At 41.4% G+C, this 18699-nt stretch overlaps 1 protein-coding gene across 8 annotated transcripts in view; it reads right to left on the reverse strand.

The window, feature by feature from the left end:
* The window catches only part of CELF1 (CUGBP Elav-like family member 1), a 105512-nt gene that overhangs the window by 5896 nt on the left and 80917 nt on the right, over positions 1-18699 (reverse strand). For 3 of the 8 annotated variants that reach the window (XM_073348321.1, XM_073348326.1, XM_073348329.1), the window contains 5 exons: positions 15836-15964; positions 9974-10087; positions 9566-9766; positions 8473-8616; positions 3420-3588 (listed from right to left, as the gene is read on the reverse strand). In XM_073348321.1, the coding sequence (XP_073204422.1) occupies positions 3461-3588; positions 8473-8616; positions 9566-9766; positions 9974-10087; positions 15836-15964 (716 nt within the window). In that variant the 3' untranslated portion in view covers positions 3420-3460. Of the gene's footprint in view, positions 1-3419; positions 3589-5204; positions 5791-8472; positions 8617-9565; positions 9767-9973; positions 10088-15835; positions 15965-18699 lie in introns of those variants that run through there. The other 5 variants (XM_073348322.1, XM_073348327.1, XM_073348323.1 and 2 more) reach the window with 4 other exon arrangements.

The raw sequence follows: 18699 nt of genomic DNA on the forward strand, positions 1-18699 counted from the left end.
TCAAAATGATTTTACCAGATTTTTGTCACAATGGGCTGCTAATTCAGAGTGTGCTTTTATGTTTAGTCAATTTATTCCAATGGTCCCCAAAACAGCTGACTGATTTGATTTGCAATAGAATGAGAGCATGAGAGTGATTAAAAAAAATACAGGATTTCCTGCCAAATTGTGAGGAAGAAAACTCTGTTCAAATCTGGAAGGAATGAAGGAAGAGGCAGAAAACCCTAGTCTATAGCAGCTGCCACCAAGCAGAAATAAACACACTTATTTTATACAATCAGCTGCACTGCGCAGCAAAAAAACCTTCACCAGTCAGAGACTTGATGCATTTATGAACTTTGGCACCACATGCCTGGACACACCAATAGACTGAATGAAGCTGAAACAGACACACACTTAGGGTCTGATCTTTAGCTGGTATAAACTAGTGTAGCTCAATTACATTCAATGGAATTGCATCAGTTCAGAGACGCTGGGGATTAGGCCCTTAGAATTTAACCTGCATAGATTTGTGTTGGCAATACTTGCGTTATAGTCATGCCAGTAAGGCACAAGAGCTAGCCCAGGTTAGGCTTCTAGTAAAGATAATCAAATTATCTGGGAAGAGTCATAGGGTTAAATTCATCCCTGGCATAAATGGGTGAATCTTCCACTTAAATCAATGGAAGTTACACCTGTCTACAACAGGGCAAAGTCTGGTCAGTACTGGAAGCATAGTAACAGGATGCAAAGGCTAAAGATATAAGTACAGGGCAACTGAAATGACTACTTAAAGGAACAGGCCCATGTCTGGGGTCAATGGGGAAATGGAGCAAGGGTCTCAGCAGTATGTAGCATACTATATAAGAGTGACTGTAGAGACCACAGAGTACAGCTATCCCCCCTTCAATGCTTCACAGCATTAATCCTTCCTCATTTAGCAGTTAGTCAGCCTGCAAACAGGCCACTGAAAATCAGTAGTTTCAATCATGCACATCATTGTATGTGTAAAACAATCACATTCAGGATTCTACAAACCCTGGCCTTTTTTCCAGTGAAATAATTTAAGTAATAAATATTCTCCACCCTGGAGCGGTATAAAACTTCTATAAAAATAGAAACAACATTCTTGGTTACAGCAGGTCATGCTTGGAGCGGTTGCTCCCAATCATGATCTTTTTTCTTTTCTTCTTCTTTTTTTTTTTTTTTGCAAAGTATATTTATAAAATAATCCCATTATGACCTTAGCGGCCTTAACACTCCAACACTTTCTTCTCAGAAAACCAGGACACATCTCTCCCAGTGCACAGAATTCAAGTGTACACGGTTCACCTAAGAGTGTGTGTGTGTGTGTGTGCGCGCGCGCGCGTGTGTGTTTATAGAGACCCAAATAGTCAACATGAAAGGGTACCATATGCCAGCATAAATGGGAATTTGGCAGTCTGGGCATTTAACCTTTTGTCACCACAATATTCTCTGTATAATACTGACAATTTCTCCTACCCATCTGCCAGGATTACAGACAGGTTGGCACCAAAAAACTATTTGAGTTTCAAACTCATCAACAAAAGGGCACTTTACCCTGGTGCTCTGATGCTATGGGTCAGGCTTTATATTTATGAGGTTTAAGAGTCCAGGGGACCCAGTCCCTGGATATGCCTGACTTTCCCTATGGACCATAACAGAGTATCTGTAAACACATGCACATTCTAAACAACATTTCAGGGGCTTATGGCTCCTCCTGCTAGAGTAGAGAAGGAAGTAAACACCCTGTGTCTGACCACACATGCTTCCTACTTAGGAGCCAGCTCCCAAACACAGGATTGCAGTGTTACTTGGTGGGCTGAGAAAAAGCATCACTCCAAATTGGGAACATAAAGGAGAAGAGGAAATAGAGAAAATATGAGGTAAATGGAATCTCTATTAAAGATATACAGAAACTGTAAACTTCCCATGTGACAGAGGTGGATTTTGGTGGTTAGAGCACTAGCCTCTACTGTGACTCCTTGATGTGCTTCAAGCCAGAGTCTCAAAGGGGCTTTGAGCCTCCTAAAATCAGTGTATACAAAAGCCCCTGTAACACACTGGCAAATTCACAAATGTGCAAAGAACGTGTGTGTTCAAGAGAGGGGAGTGTCTGCTCTTCCTTCAACATACTGGGTGACAGCCACTGCCAAAGGCAGAAGAAGACTGGGTGGTTCAAGGGTCTGCTCTAGTACACTCACCACTTTCAAGGAAAACTGCAGTGTAAAAAGTAAATCTAATTACTATACCAAATCACATCACAGAATTACTAGTGAACAGGAAATTGCCTTTGGAAAAGAGTATGACTGAGGAAGTAGCTCCCACTTGGATGTGCAAGGCAGCAGAAACCTCAGAAGCTGTTGTAAAGTATGCTGTATTATTTGTTGTTAATTTAATAGCTTAATAATAATAAATTAGCATTTAGATTGTGCTTATTGAGTATTAATTCAAACACCTGTGAGATGGGCATTATCATCATTGTACAAATGGGAAAACTGAAGCACAGGGACGGGAAGAGATTTGACCAAGGTGACACGAAGTCTGTGGCAGATTTGGGATAAGAACTCAGGAGTTCCTGGCTTCCAGCCCCAAATTTATTCCTCCAGACCACAGTGCCTCTCTAAGCCCTAGCACAATTCCCAGCTGATAAGTCAAGAGTAAGATTTCCTAAACACTGGGAAATTCAATTAATTATTCAATTAATATGCAACTCTAGATGGACTATGAGGTTTTCTGGGCAGGGATATTGTCTAAAATTTTTTTATAAAGTGCTGTATACATTCATGGTGCAACAATAAATACCACTTTATATAGTAAAATAATCACTGCAGTTTTCCTTTAACCCATTAACCTCTTTTCTCTTTTAGATTTTTCACATCTCTAGAGACAGATTCAGCTAGGAAATTCCCACAGAAGACATTTAACTAAGGAAATACCAGAGCATGGGGCACGGCAGAGGCTACATGAAGTCTGCTCCTTGCCCATCTCAAGGTGGTTCTCCCTCCCCACCTTTCTTTTCCTCAGTGCTGTCTGGTGTCAGTTCTGCTCCTCCTTCTTCCCTCTGGTGTGGTGTCAGTTCTGCTGCTCTTTTTGTATTCCCGCCCCCTCCCTGCCCCCAGGTAGCTGGCATTGGTCCTTCTCAACACACACTGGATACAAACACAGCAAACTTCAAATAAGGAAAAACAACAACAACAAAAAAACACCTCAGTGATATGGCACCTAAACTCCAAAGTAAAATACTGGAAACAAAATCACAAACTTGTCCTCCATCTGAAGCAGAAATCCCAGCAGATGTTGCAGCTGAGTCTTCAAGGGCAAGATGTGCCAGCTAGAATGGCATGGATCAGCATCCAAGACTGTAAAAACACAGCCTTAGGGCTTCGAATCACTAAGTGCGCTCCTCCCCAACTTACCAGAAGATCCTTCTCCCTCCAGTCCCAAAGGGGAGGGGCACTCAGTATGGCTTGCTGTCATTCTTAGAGCGCTTGAGCTGCACTTTCAGACGCTTCATGCCAATTTGAAAGCCATTCATTGACTGGATGGCAGCCTGTGCAGAGACAGGATTGTCGTAACTTACAAAACCTGGGAAAAGGAAAAATACATAATTACAGCATGCTCAAGATCCAAACAGACAAGTGGATAAGACCCTGCTTCAAGAGCTGCATGTACCCAGGTTATCTCAAGGTAAACAAGTTTGCATGAAGTGCCATTTTCAAAATCTCATAACTTCACTAGATCACTCAGGCACTTCTCAAAGGTTCCTGGCCAAATTGTAGCTTTTTACCCCAAGCCACTTTGGCATAAGAGCGGTTTTAAAAAAAGAGTACTACAATTTTTTTTTTTTAAAAACAGACAGAGAAAGGTTTTTCCACCAGTCTCGTCAGATTCAAACATAGCTTACTAATTTTTTGCTCAAACTTTACAAAAAACTCATCCCTGGGGAGAGACCAGACTTGGAAATATTTAGTCCAAAAGATGAAAACTTTGGAAAGTTATAAATAACTGCAAACAGGAGCTCAGCATGGAAATTCTCATGTAACCTTAACTATAGCTATTGACCATGTTCCAGTTATGAGAACAAAAACTGATTTATTGGGCATAACTGAAACCTAGCTGATAACTTTTGTAACAGGAATGTCAGTATAGGAGAGGTAAAAGGGGAAGAGAAGTGGCATTGTATATTAGAAATATTTACATGCTGAGGCACTATGATTAGACAAACAGTAAGTATATTGGTAAAATTCTTTGAATAAGGCCACAATGAGGAACAGTGGACATTTGCTCGAGACCCCTAAGAGTAGAGATTAGGAAGGTGAAATGAGCCAGCTCTCAGGGTACCTGGGACCACAGGATACTGTACTCAGAAAGGCTTAACCACAGAGATCTCCACTGGGTAACAAATACACCTAGCATGTTTCAAAGAGGTTCCTTAGTTATTCAGAGAAAAACTTTACTATCATTAAAGTACGGATTCCAACCAGTGGAGAAGATGCCTTGGAGGACCACAGTATAGAGAAACTGACAGGGAATGAATGACAATAGGTGAGCTTTGATATCAGTGAGCACAAACTACTTTGCATCCAGCATAACAAAGAATGGGTGCACACAGAATCTAACAGTATAAAGGGACTAGATCTCAGAAAGAAGTCTAATAAGACGTAAAGAAGAGGAAGTGTTAAAATACACCAACATAGAAGATGGCTGTGTAATTGAAAGACATGATACCTAAGGCAAAACAGACTATAACTTTGTTGAAAAAATAATATAAAGTAAAAGCAGCAGCCAGGGTGGTTTCATGAGGAATTATCTGCAATCTGAATTCAAAATAAACAAATTACTGGAAAAGGAAAAAAGAGGAAGGCAAAGAAAGACGTTTACAAAAGTTAATTAAAGCTGTGAGTGGACAGGGGGAAGTAAGAGGAGCCAAAACGTAGAATGAAATATACTAACCAGGGGGACTAAGGAGAATAAAAATGTTCTTACAGATATATAATCAGGGTAAGTAGTACTTGGGAGAAATTAACTGTATTAAGAAGTGAGGAAGGAGATGAAAATTATCCTAAAATAGGCAAGATAATTAACTCCTTTTTAAAGTTTGCCTTAGAAAAACATTAACAAGGAAAGACAATTGGGAAGTAACAAAGATATATAGCAATAGATATTGACTAAAAACATAAGGGAAAACGTAAGTATGTTCACATTTTCTTAGTAAACGAGGTCAGATTATGTACATCCAAGGATTTAGTGGAACTAACCAAAAAAATTACCAAACCACTCACTTATTTTAAAGTATTATAGGTAACTGGGGAGAGATGAGAAAATATAAACATAGTCCCAATCTTCAAAAAATGAAATGAGGCATCCTACTAATTACATTCCTGTTAAGTCTAAAATTCTATCCCTACTAAAATAATAGAACAAATATTAAAAGAAAAAACATTGCTAAACATTTAGAGGATAACGGTACCATAAGCAACAAAAACAGCATTGTGGATTTTCAAAACACAAATCTTGCCAGACAAACTTGTTTAGCTCTTTTAATAGGATTACAAAATTCGTTGACAGAAGTGCAGTTTTAGATATTTATTTTTATCAAGCAGACATTTTATTCAAAATAACTTGAATATGAACAATAACATGCACAGAACACTAGCCAGCTGAAAATACTGAAGTACTGAGTTGGCGAAATATTTCACGGAGTACCACAAGGAATCTGCTAGTTCTGGACTCGCTAAACATCTTTGCTCATGATGTAGAATACAGAGCAACTAGGACATTACGGATCTGGAAGGAGATGGAAATACTAGTGAAGACAAAGGAAGATACAAAAGGAATGTAGAGAGGATAAATATGTGGGCAGAAAACAACAAAATGTGATAGCTTTGGATAATGCAGATAAACACATCCTTGGAAAAATAACCAAAATCACAGTAACCGAAAAGAGAGGGAGAAACCAGGGAAGCAGTAATACTATGAGAGACTCAAGAGCACTGAGGGACATGAAATTAGACATAAGTTTCCAAAGCAAAAATGACCAGTGCAAATTTTGGGTTGAATACTACAGTCATCACAGTGCAGGGAAAGAGTAGTCCCATTCCCTAAGGCTCTAGTATGACTGTGCACCTCATTACCAGAAAAAATATCGACAAATTGGCAGGAGTTCAGAGACAAGAAAAATTGTTAGAGAACTTCTGAGGAAAAAATCAACAGAACTCTACACAAAAAGCACCATGTTAAGATTGCAGAGTTAAAATGACCATAAATTAGGAGATACAAAAGTTATCTCCTAATCAACGATGATTTGACCATAAATACTCTACATCCTGCACATGTTATGGAATATGTTTAAAGATCAGTTTATATTAATCTCTATACATTTAACCAGGAAAAGAAGAATGGAAAATAGTATGTATGTTCAGTTTAGTGGACTTAACACAGCTGGTGGAATCTTAACCTTAGTATTTCCTTGCTTTGTTATTTTAACATTGCAAGGTCAAATTTATGTAAATGCAGGGTTGTTTTTTAAGAAAAACAGAAAATGCTACACAGCCTTGCTTAATAGTGTTAGATTTTATACAATCCAAATTAGGCTTTGAAATTCAATCTGGGCAATACCCAGATATCAGAGTGATTGGCATGGTATAAAAAATAAATAAATAAAATGAACTGCCTCCTTTGTTGCTGCTATTTGTCTGATTGGAGGAAGTATTTTGCAAGTTGAGTTAACAGGAGAGCAGTACAGCTGTTTACACTAGAGGGCTGGATGAAAACGCAGTGTGTATAGATTGTTGTTGAAACACCTTTGAGACTGCAACATCCATTAAGCTTTTTCACTCTCACACTGCTCTAGTTTCTATTGTTAAGGCAGGATCTGAGAGAATTTTGCTGTGCATAGTTCAGTGAGATGTTCACAATCTCTCTCTGCAGATTTTCCCAGGGCCCTGCTCAGAACAGGCATAGAGAACATGCAGCAAAGCCACAAAATGAGCAAGGCTCTATTATGTTCTATGTAGACTTAAGCATGCTCAATATCGTCTGCTAAGAGATAATATTTTCTTCCAAATCTAAGATGCAGCAAATTCTGAGGGAAGGCTTTTCCCCACACATATCCTGTAGTTCTGTTTAAAAATCAGGATTTTCAGAAGAACCAGATTCTCTGCCATCTTCTACATAGGAAAAGTGGTTCTATCTCAATTAAAGCTTTAAGGACTTCGGCTGAACTTTAAAAAATCCCCTTCAGACACAGACCAAGTATTGGGAATTTCAGTATGAGATGAATGTTTCACAAAGATACGTTTGATAAGACAGGAAATTATAATGGAAGCTATATTGCAACCTTAATAATGGATGTGAGTAGAATCCACTCTTGCTTGGCTAACCAATAACAGTCAGGATGGTACCATAACAACAGTCTGCAGATTTTTCAAGGTGTAAACACTAACGATGATGAATTATTTAGGGCAGTATATTGTGGCATAACTAGGAGTAATGGGATGAAATTCAAAAAAGGAAAATTCCAGGTGAATATCAGGAAAACCTTCCAGATAATGAACTGTATTAGGCTGTGAAATAATCTCTTAAATTAAATGAGGTAATGCACATCACTTGCTCAAAACTAGACTGGAAAAAGCACTAGAAAAGAGACTGTGAGGAACCATCTGTCATATGCGCCAGTAGGATCAGCTGCAGTTATCCCAATATGCAAAGGAGGCCCAGTAGATAACAGGATTGAGGGACTCTACTATAAGTAGGGACCTACCAAATTCACAGTCCATTTTGATCAATTTCACGGCCAGGGGGTTTTAAAATTGGTCAATCTCACATTTCACAGTGTTGTAACCATGGGGGTCCCAACCCAAAAAGTATCCAGAAGTGGGTTTGATCCCCCCCAGAGCTGCCATGCAAGGGAAGGACAGGTCCTGTATCTCCCCAGTCCAGCAGGGGCTTACAGCTGGGAGCTCCCTGGTTGGGGTGCTTCCAGGAGCAGTGGGAGGCACTTGGAGGTGGATCTGATCTCACCCCTGCCCCCAGCTGCCATGTAAAGGAAGGACAAGTCCTGTCCCTTCCCAACCCAGCAGGGAGGTTCAGCTAGGAGCATCTTAACAGGGGCACTCCCAGCAGCAAGGGCGAGATCAGATTTCACGGGGAAGGGCTTATTTCACATTCTATGACATGTTTTTTTCACATGAAATTGGTAGGGTCCTAACTATAAGAGTTGCCCACACCCACATTATTTCAGCATCACCTCAGGCTACCAGAGTCTGAAGGCCAGGGTTTTCCTAGACAAACTGACTATTGAGGTCAAAGAATAAAGAAAAATACTTCTGCCTATCTGACCACCATGTGCAACTGTCCACCATCCCTCCATGAAAACCTCCACCCAACTTATTTTCTCCCAGAGAATGGCAGTGATACATCTTCTCATTCTTCACCCCCTGCTACTAGCAGTGACTGGAACCAACATACCAAAACACTTGCTTAGATTGGTCTGCTTGTCAATGAAAACCTTGGCGGAGACGACATTCCCAAATGGCATGAACATCTGCAGCAGGTCCTGGTCCCCAAACTCCTGGGGGAGGTGGTAGATGAACAGATTGGCTCCCTCTGGACCTTCAAAACATCCATCGATCAGAAACACAAATTCAGCAAAAACATGGGAGGTTGGGCCCTAATCTCAAAGCAGAGAGCCAAGAGCCATTCAATATAATTAACTTTGCCCCTTCCTCCCCGAGAAAGCAGTAAACTTCCTGCTAGGAAACTGAACCAACTTGATTTCAAAATAAGGCAACATGGTCTGTTGCTGGGATCAAATATTAAAAGTGATTTTGGCTCCTTCCCCAGTGCCTTTCTCTGATTACGACACTTCCTGCATCACACTGAAGTCAACACTGGCTCAGCAACACAGATCTCCTTGTTTGCTGCTGCATGGGAGACCTATGGGTATGCATCAGCCCAGGGTGCTGACTAAAACAAAACAGGTACTTATGCCAAGTCTGCAACATGAGGAAAACAGCAAATTGAATATAAAAACTAAAATGCTCCTGACAGCCTGTATATTGGCAATGCCCTAAAACTCTCAGGTTCTGTTTCTTGCCTCTGAGTCAATCCTCCTCCTCATTCCACCTGCTGCCCACAACACAGTCCCATAGTCCTCATTCTTTCACAGTCTTTCACTCTACATGCTAAATTAATTCAGTATCTGAAGTGTAAAAATTCCAGTGACAGGGACTGTTCAGAGTGGTAACAAAAGGCAGAAATACAAGTAATGAAATGAAATTAAGAAAAGAAATCTCCCTGACAGTGATACGTGTCGGGCTGTAACGACACTTCCCCCGAAAGGAATGTTTAAAACTGAACAAAGCCTCAGAGAAATCAACTATATGGAACAATTCTGCAGTGGTCCCCCCAAATGGAGGAACTATAGGAGAATGCTCACTCTAGCTTCTATGATTCTAGGAAGCTAAATGCTGTGCATGTGGTATGTGTATAAGGCTCAGGACTTACTCTTCCTCAAACCCCCACTCAAGCACTCAAGTCCTCTGCATAACTTCCCACCTACCTTCTTTTTGACTTCCTGCTGCACCAATACTCTGCTGTGTTAACAGACTCTGGTTGTAGAGAGTGGGCAATGCAGCAGCAGCGTATTGCTGAATCCCAGAGTACGCCTGAGTGAGAGCCTCCATTGTGCTACCCGTGCCATTTGAGAGGCCACCGCTGCCAAGTCCACTGCTGCCAAGTCCACCATTTAAGGCTGCCATCCCTATGCAAGAAAAGGGAAATGAACATTTAATAACTGAGTGGTGTGTCTGAGCCAATGCTAGTCAACTTTCAATACACTTCACGGCTGTCAGAAACAAGCAACCGAGAACAAGCAGGAACAAAGAGAATGGCTTATCCAGGGAGCCGCGGCACAACTACAGGAATTATAATCAGTCATTTTTCCCTCCCTTCACTACACAGCGCTTACCTGCTAAAGAGCTGACATTGAGGCCTGCTGTAGCACCTGCTAACGTCTGCAGCGCTCCAAGAGAGGCCATTGGGTTAACAGAGGAGCTGCTACTCGAGCTAGGTGAGGAACCTGCTATTAAAATGAGAGAATTAAACACCAAACAATAACTTCTGCCGTTTAGCATTCAAATCCCTTGTTAACCCATTTTTACTGCAATGCCGAGTAACTAGTAACAAGTAACTAGTTGACAAGTAACTAGTCAACTAATAAGGACTAGAGCAGGGCAGTTGAGAATAGTTTACATTAAAAAACGAACAAGCTGTGGCCAGTCAACCCACTGATTGATGTGCATGTAGGAGGAATCCCTTTCCTGCATTTTTTAACTGTTTTTGTCTTTTCATAGCAAGACCTCTTTGGGGGCAGGGATTGTCTTTGTGTGTCTGTACAATACCCAGCACATTTTGGATGCTACTTAATATAAAACAACAACAACACAGTTAATAATACATTAGCTGCAGAGTATCTAAGCCAGGTCTGGATGCAACCAATGCATGATAACCAGCTGGGGTCTCCACCCCAATATAAAAACCAGTCGTGCTGTTATGTGGAATAAAAAAGTATCCGAGACTGTATTACTATCCATCCTTGGAAATCACATGCAAGATGTGAGAGAGAGAGAGAGAGATCCTGGAGAGATTAAAGAAGGCTCCAGTCAGACTGAACACAAGGTTTTCCCTTACAGATAGAGCACGGAGAACAGATGCCTAGAATCCATTCCGGCAACTGAAATCACTTTCCACTATGGAATTCCTGCTGCAGCAGCTGGGGCTGAAGTCAGGGCCAGGAACAAGTCAGAGAACAAATATCTCCAACACAAACATTCTCCTCCTCCATTGCAAGAGTGTGACTGCTAACTGCTAAGCAAATAATCAAGCAGGTTATTTATTAATCAGGCGTGGTCTCTAACACACTCGCAGTCCACACTGAACCCAATTCGACAACAGATAGAGTCACAAGAAATTGGATAGGGCAGCTTATAGGAAGCAGCCTGTCTCTTTCACGTCAGTAGTGTTTGAAAAGAGAGATATTTTTAGGGGAATAGAGGTTCAAACCATAGGTCATTTGTACAGGTTTCAGCACTGGTGAGAAAGAGGAATCATTCCGTTATTATAGAGTTATCTCAGAGCCACCTTTTTGGATGTGACAGATCACAAGCGTACACAGGCTGACAAGTATCAGTGAGCGATAAATCCTCTGACATTTTAGCATACTCTACTCAGTTAATCTCTTATGTTTCAATTGCACCTCAGCCAAAATGTTCTCAATGTGGTTTACATATTATTAAAGCTAGTTGACGTTTTTCAAATTTTTGAAAAAATATTTCGTAAAAATTGTCACTATTTTTCATCCAAATCTATTCGACACAATTTATGCATTAATCATTTCACCTGTCATCTGACACTCAACCACTTCTGGGGCGGTATATTAGCTATTTAATAAGGCACAGCAAAGCTACAAAACATTTTAAGGCAGAAATAAACAATCCTGTAGCCAATAAAAACTAGGGGAACACAGGAGACCAGAATTTTAAAATCTGGATTTCATTTTGGCCATGATACCTGGTCAACAAGACTACTCGTTATAAAAGTTCCAGAGAACCTTTGGAGTCTAGTTAGAACCTCTATTTTACATCTCAACTAAAATAATCTAACAGCAGCATCCCTTCCCTAATGCTAAGCTGGGTTACTGTTTCCTTACTGACTCGGAGGGAAGAGGGCCACCTAACAGTTCAGAAATGGTATTAATTGTGTTGTGTCTAAAATGAGATTTACTTCTACAATGGTTAACTACTGAAAAGCTTTGTAGAAGAATGTGCCACAAGGCAGGATGTGAACAAAGTCATTTGGAGCACAAGAAAGAGAATATTTCAAGAACAAGGAGTAGCACAAAAAAAGGAATGAAGCCAAGAGTGGAGAAGGATACAGAGGGAACAGACATGAGAGAAGGGAATAGATGCTTTGTCTATATAAAAAAACGGCACCACTTTAACTTAAGGTGTAATTTTAAACCGATTTGAGTGCAAAAGGTTCTGTGGACATTTATTTCAGTTTAGCTTAGTCATTGAGGATCTGTCTAAGCTAAATCAAAATAACACGTCAAACTGAGATAAGTGAGCCCACACGGGGGTTTGCACTGGTTCAACTAAACTGATGTAAAAACAAATTTAAATTAAATCACATAAACAAGGCCAGAGTGAAGGCAGGGAGCCGTGGAATAGAATTAGGGAGAAATGTGAGCAGAGATGTAGAGAGGAGTGATGTTGTGCACAGCTTCAAAGTGAGGGACCATGAGCTTGAATTTAACATGAGAAAAGGGGAGCCAGGAAAGGGCTCTAAATAAGAGACTAGCATGGCCTGAAAGGTGTTAAAATCATAACACTATTTAGATTTTACTATTACACTTACTATTTGTATTGCAGTAGTGCCCAGAGGCCCCAGCTCCATTGTGCTATGTAAACTCCATTGTGCTATTCTGTAAACACAGAACATAGACAGACCCTGCCCCAAAGAGCTTACAGTCTAACAAGTATCACTAACTAGGCCTCATTCCACTAGCTTGTAGGAATTACACAGCCTGTAGTAGGTAATCCTCCCACTGAACTCACCACAGGTGATCTTCTCAAAGACCCTCCCAGTGACAAATGCAAATTAAAAAAAAGGAGGAGATAATAGTGGAGATCAACTAACTGATATGTCAGTGGTGTCAAGACTCAAAGTTATGTGATTAATTCTGAGGAGACATACCATGACACTGAACGTTGTTTATAGGGCTTTACTTCTGCTTTTTTCAAAAGGATGACAGTAAATGGCATACAAGCACAGTACAGCACAGGATTAAAATTGAGCCAGATTTTGCTAGGTCAACAACCCCAGCAATCTTCTTGGGGCTGCTATCTTGTTCTCTAGAATCACAACTGTAATTTTTTAAGGTCTTTAGCCTTTGCAGTTATGCAGAAATCCCTGAAAACATGAAGCAAGTGTAACTGATGCAGTAATGTCTGCCTGAGTCTGCTGAGAGCCTGAAACAATAGCTTTAAGAGATGTGAATTCCCCCATACATCTCCTTGGGATGGTCACTCAGATGTCCAACAATGATTGTTTAAATATCAACATTTAACTATATTACAGTAGAACCTCAAGAGTTATGAACACCTTGGGAATGGAGGTTGTTCATAACTGAAGTGTTTGTAACTCTGAACAAAATGTTCTTTCAAAAGTTTACAACAGAGTATTGACCTTATACAGCTTTGAAACTTTACCATGTAGAAGAAAAATGCTGCCTTCCCTTTTTTCTTTTAGCAGTTTACATTTAACATAGTACTCTATTCTATTTGCCCCTGCCCCCCATCCTTTTCATCTCTGCTGCTGCCGGATTGTGTACTTCCAGTTCCAAATGAGGTGTGTGGTTGACTGGTCAGTTCGTAACTCTGAAGTTATACTGTATGCTATTAAAGCACAGAAAAAAGGATAAGGAGAATCAGAGATCTGCACAATCTTCTCTCAGTGGCATCTCATTTTGGCACTAGGAGTGGATGGCACTTGCGAGAAAACCACTATTTTTCCTTTCCAATATGACCCATGGAAAAAGGCCAAAGGGCAGGAGCAGAGCCCTGGGATGCATCTGAGCCTCATCAAGTGGATGATATTCCTGCATAACATCTAAGCTCCACTGAAGGGAAGCCAATTGTAGAGAGCCCAGTGTGGCACTGAAACCCTACAGGCCAGTCCCATTAAGCAGCAAAGACCAGCTTCTATTCTGGGGTAGATATGGGACCCTGGATGGCTACTGTTCCACTCTGCTGGATGGAGGCTGTCTGCAGACTCACACAAACACCACTGTACCAGTTACACTAGGGCCACATTCAAGTTTTTTCTTCCTTTGCACGTGAAGATTGGAAACATGTTTTTAATGAAAGCTTAAATTCTGACATCTTAACAACTCTGGGAGTCAGGCCTTAGCTGTGTGTATATATACACCTTACTTTAAATCTTACTGAGTAAGAACCAAGCCTGACTAGCCCAACAGAGCCTGTGTGATCATATTGTGAGCATCTGTTGTGTGTGGAATCTCATTTTGGCATCTCAAATGAGTTGAGCTTGAGAGAGTAGAACCATTCCCTACAGTTCAAGCCCTTCAGTGCAAGGAAATAGCTATGTTCTTAGACTATGCGCACTACCATGTTTTTATCTAGGGAGGGACTGAAGCAGAGGACCTTGGGAATTCTCTTTCTCTTCCCTTCTATAGCCTGAACTCTTTGATATGGATTTTAGGGTAAACATTTTTACTATAGGGTAGTCTGACAGGCAGCCAAAGTAACTGAAAGAGTAACTGTCAACTTTGGTGAACCCACACCTCTCAGTAAAAAAAAATTATGAGAGAACTTCTCTGACAACGCATCCGATGAAGTGAGCTGTAGCTCACAAAAGCTTATGCTCAAATAAGTTAGTTAGTCTCTAAGGTGCCACAAGTACTCCTGTTCTTTTTTCTCTGACAACAGGCGTTCTCTTGAAGGCCCTTTGAGCTTGAGTCTTCTTTAGGGACTTCCATAGATAGGGGAAGCCTTCTGATTTAAATCAAAACCAAAAGGTCCACAGTTTAACTTCTGACCTTGCAACATACCTTTCCCATACCAAAGTTCCCAACCCAAGTTCCCATAAGTCTTCTTCTCCAATACTAGCCATCTGGGCCTGCTGAGAAGTACGTATCTGAGTCAGTACAATAGTAGATTGGTTTGGCAGACAGAGGTAAGATTATCTCCTCTATAGATTGTATATTAGAGCTGGATGAGCAATTAGGCCTTTCCATGAAAAGAAAAACTCTCTGCTACAGACCAGTAAAGTACAGCCCTCTCTCTATCAATTTTAATGATGATCAACGGGGGTTGAAATCATGACAATTCAAAGCAAGAAATGGGCTCTATAAATAAAGGACCTCTTTCTTTTACCGTGTCAGTGGTTTAGAGTAGGCAGAAGCAGCTGGCCCAGGCAAAATTTTGGCTTACTCTGGTACTAAAATAGAGCGTGGCTCATATAATCTAGTTTGGGTGTATGTTTTTGCTTTGCCATTTGTTATCTTTGTTAATTTGGATGTCTAGATAATCACATTTAACAAGAAATTAACAAGACAGTGCTTAAGGAGATCTTAGATGTTCTAATTTCCCTGGTATTACACCCATAATAAAGATACCTGAAAGAATAAAAAGGGTAAGGAGAATAAAATAACTTTTTCTGTATTTGCATCCCTGCATGAGCAGCTGAGTGAGATAATGTCTCCTCTCCCTAGCCACGCGACAAAATATACTGGAAATTAGAGCTATGTTAGTTTTAGAGGAAACGTGATTGCTCCTCAGGCTTTAATGAAGATAAAGCTGTGTATGGATTTTCTTGCATACATGTGTGCTACTCCATGTTCCAGGGCGTGTCTATCGCCAGAAAATTTGGGAGAGGCCACAAACCCTACAGCATCTGCCTAAAATGCTGCTTGAGTAGTGATGGACCTTGTGACCTGCATGTACTAGCAATGACTAGAGAAGTGCTGCCTTCCTGTGTTATGGAAATCCCAACACTTCCTTTTACTCAAGATTAAAGTGAGCCCCTGGAGAAAATAACCTCTTCACACAAAAGCATACCTAGCTTAACAAATACTAGAGAACCTCATTGGACAGGTGAGAAAAAGACCATTTCTACTGGTTACTACTGTCTACCTACTGAAGAATACACAGAGCATTAACTATGGACAGAGAGAGAGGGTGGCATAAACGGACTCCAGAGCTGACCGAAGCCATGCAATAATGCACAATGCAATAAATGACCTTCTTACCTGAACTGGTGAGCACACTTAGGGGACTGCTGGAAGAAGTGAGTGCAGCGGTGCCACTTGGTGTGTTCTGAGCTGCACTGGCTGCAGCTGCTAATGCAGCCAGGTTCTGTAACTGCATCGCATTCAACCCTGCAATACATTAAGGAATGCACAGGATTTCTGCTCTGATATAATTGTCCATTCAAGCACATTGGACCAGCAGCCTACCCCACCCCGCATGGGGAACAATGGCAGCTAGGAGGAGCTTGGAGGGAATAGACTATGGCAGTAGTTCTAAACTTTTTCCATACTATGCCATCTTGTTACAACAGATAATAAGTTTCCATCTAGCCATAAAGGAAATGCATCATGATCCCTCTGGACCTGTTCATGAATCCCAGTGGGTCACAACCCCATGGTTCACAATTCACTATAGAAATTCCCAGATAATCAGGGCTCTTTTCCCAGAAGAGCCAGCACATCAGCCACAGCCAAGAGTGCAACAGGTAAGTCAGGGACTTTGGCTCACCTGTACCTAACCCCCAGGGCCAAAGGAACCTGCCTGGGCATAGTGACCTCCCTACACACACTCCACATAGTACAGCAGCAGCCAGAGTCTCCAGACATAAATCATTCACACAACACTGGTATAACTGCTGTATTGTCACTGGTTGCTAGTCTCCCTTCATCCCACCCCTTTTTTATTACACTAATCCCTCAGGTGCCCAATCCAACGTTCCCTATATATTTTGCTTCTCATCCCCTTTTCTTCCGCCCATCTACTTTTACCTACTCCTCTAATTCCTTCCTCTCCCCTCATGTCAACCCCAAGTAACTCATTCCCAAAATCCAAATCAATATAAAATTAAGTTATGTTCTTGTTTGTCGTACACTTGCACTCAGATGCCCGAGTCAGGTTTGGTGCCTCATTGTGCTGTGTACATGGTATCAGATATTTCTTGCCCCAGAGAACTCTGTTTAAATTGTTTTTTTAAATACAAATATATAAACATATTTTAAAAAGTGCACATAGAACAAACGATCCTCCTGATCTCTTGAGGATAGGTACTAAGCAGTTTGTGACATTTAGATTGTAATGGGTTAAAAACTATGCACATGCTACAGCTAGTGCAGAATGCAACAGCTTGCCTGCTTCCTGGAGCAGATTGTCAGGAGCATATTATACTTGCATTATCCTTTTACCATACTTACTTCCCATCTACTTCCAAATGGGATTAAAGATTTTTGTTGTATTAGTCTATAAATCTGGACATAAATTTGGAACTTGGATACCTGATCATCTACCCTTCTCCCTGTACACTTCAAAGGAGATGATCTTCAGGACTGCGTGTTCTGAATGAAGGGCCCCAAACTGGGGAATCTGCTTTCAGTGCATGAAGAAAGGTTACTTGTTTCAGCCACACCTTTGCCACATATATCTAAACCAGAGGTTCTCAGACTTTTTTTTATAATATGGACCATAATTTACTAGACAAAGAATCTTCTGGACACACCACTCCCATTCCCAATTGTACAAGTCCACTTTGCTTCTTAGCCTCTCAATTCCACAACATCCTTGTGGCAATGATGGCAATGTTTGTGGGCAGCTAGGGTGGCTCCTCCTCATTTTCACCTGCTTCTAATCAGCACCAGTGATGAACAGCATGTGCTCTGCAGACCACATTTTAGAACTACTAGTCTAAAACAAGGCATTTTCTTTCTCTGTTCTTGTTTCTTGGATGGTTAATAGAATGAAGGATCAGTAATGCTGCCAACTGTGGGCAATTCTAAATAGATGTTTGCATCCTGGTATGTCACACAGTGGCAATGGGCACACTATAAACTATAAAAATAAAAACAATTCAGGCACAGGGTTTATACACAAAAGAGACCTTCTCAACATTTCCTTTAGCTGCACTCACTCAAGCCAAACTTCGACTCTATTCTTTGAGGACTGTCTCCTCTCAAGCCCTGGGGATACTTCACTGGGAGAAAGCCCTAACACTGGCTCTAGGACAGATGTGGGCAAACTACGGCCTGCGGGCCACATCCGGCCCACAGGACCATCCTGCCCAGCCCCTGAACTCCCCGCCGGGGAGGCTAGTCCCGACCCCTCCCCTGCAGCCACGTGGGCAGTGCTCTGGGCGGCAGGGCTGTGCACTTCTGCAGGGGAGCGCGGCAGCGAGTCTGGTTCTGGCCCTGGCTGGGTGACACGGCTGCCAGACATGCTGTTCTGAGCGGCATGGTACGTGAGCTGGGGGGTTGGATAAGGGGCAGGGACTCCCTGGGGGCAGATGGGGCAGAGGTTCTGGGGGGAGGCAGGGGACGGGAGGGTTTAGATAGGGGGCGGTTAGGGGTGGAGGTCCTGGGAGGGGGCAGTCAGGGGACAAGGGTGGGGTTTGGATGGGTGGGTAGTTCTGAGGGGGCCAGGCTGTTTAGAGATATGTCCACAGCCTTCCCTACCTGGCCCTCCATACAGTTTCACACTCCGATGTGGCCCTCGGGCCAAAAAGTTTGCCCACCCCTGCTCTAGGATCTCAGACCCTGATAGGAAGTGAGGAAGGAGAAAAGAGAATATTAGTTAAGCTGATCAGGTAATTTCTATGTCTGTTGATGAATCTCAGTTAACTCATGCGATTAACTAAAAAAATTTAATCGCGATTAATCGCACAGTTGAACAATAAAATACCAATTAAAATTTATAAATATTTTTGGATGTTCTTCTACATTTTCAAATATATTGATTTTTGTTGCAACACAGTATACAAAGTGTACAGTGCTCACTTTATATTATTATTTTTGATTACAAATATTTGCACTGTAAAAATGATAAAAGAAATTGTATTTTTCAATTCACATTATACGTATTTGGGGTCGGGAAGGAA

The sequence above is a fragment of the Lepidochelys kempii genome, chromosome 6 (assembly GCF_965140265.1).
Source record: "Lepidochelys kempii isolate rLepKem1 chromosome 6, rLepKem1.hap2, whole genome shotgun sequence".
NCBI lineage: Eukaryota > Metazoa > Chordata > Testudines > Cheloniidae > Lepidochelys > Lepidochelys kempii.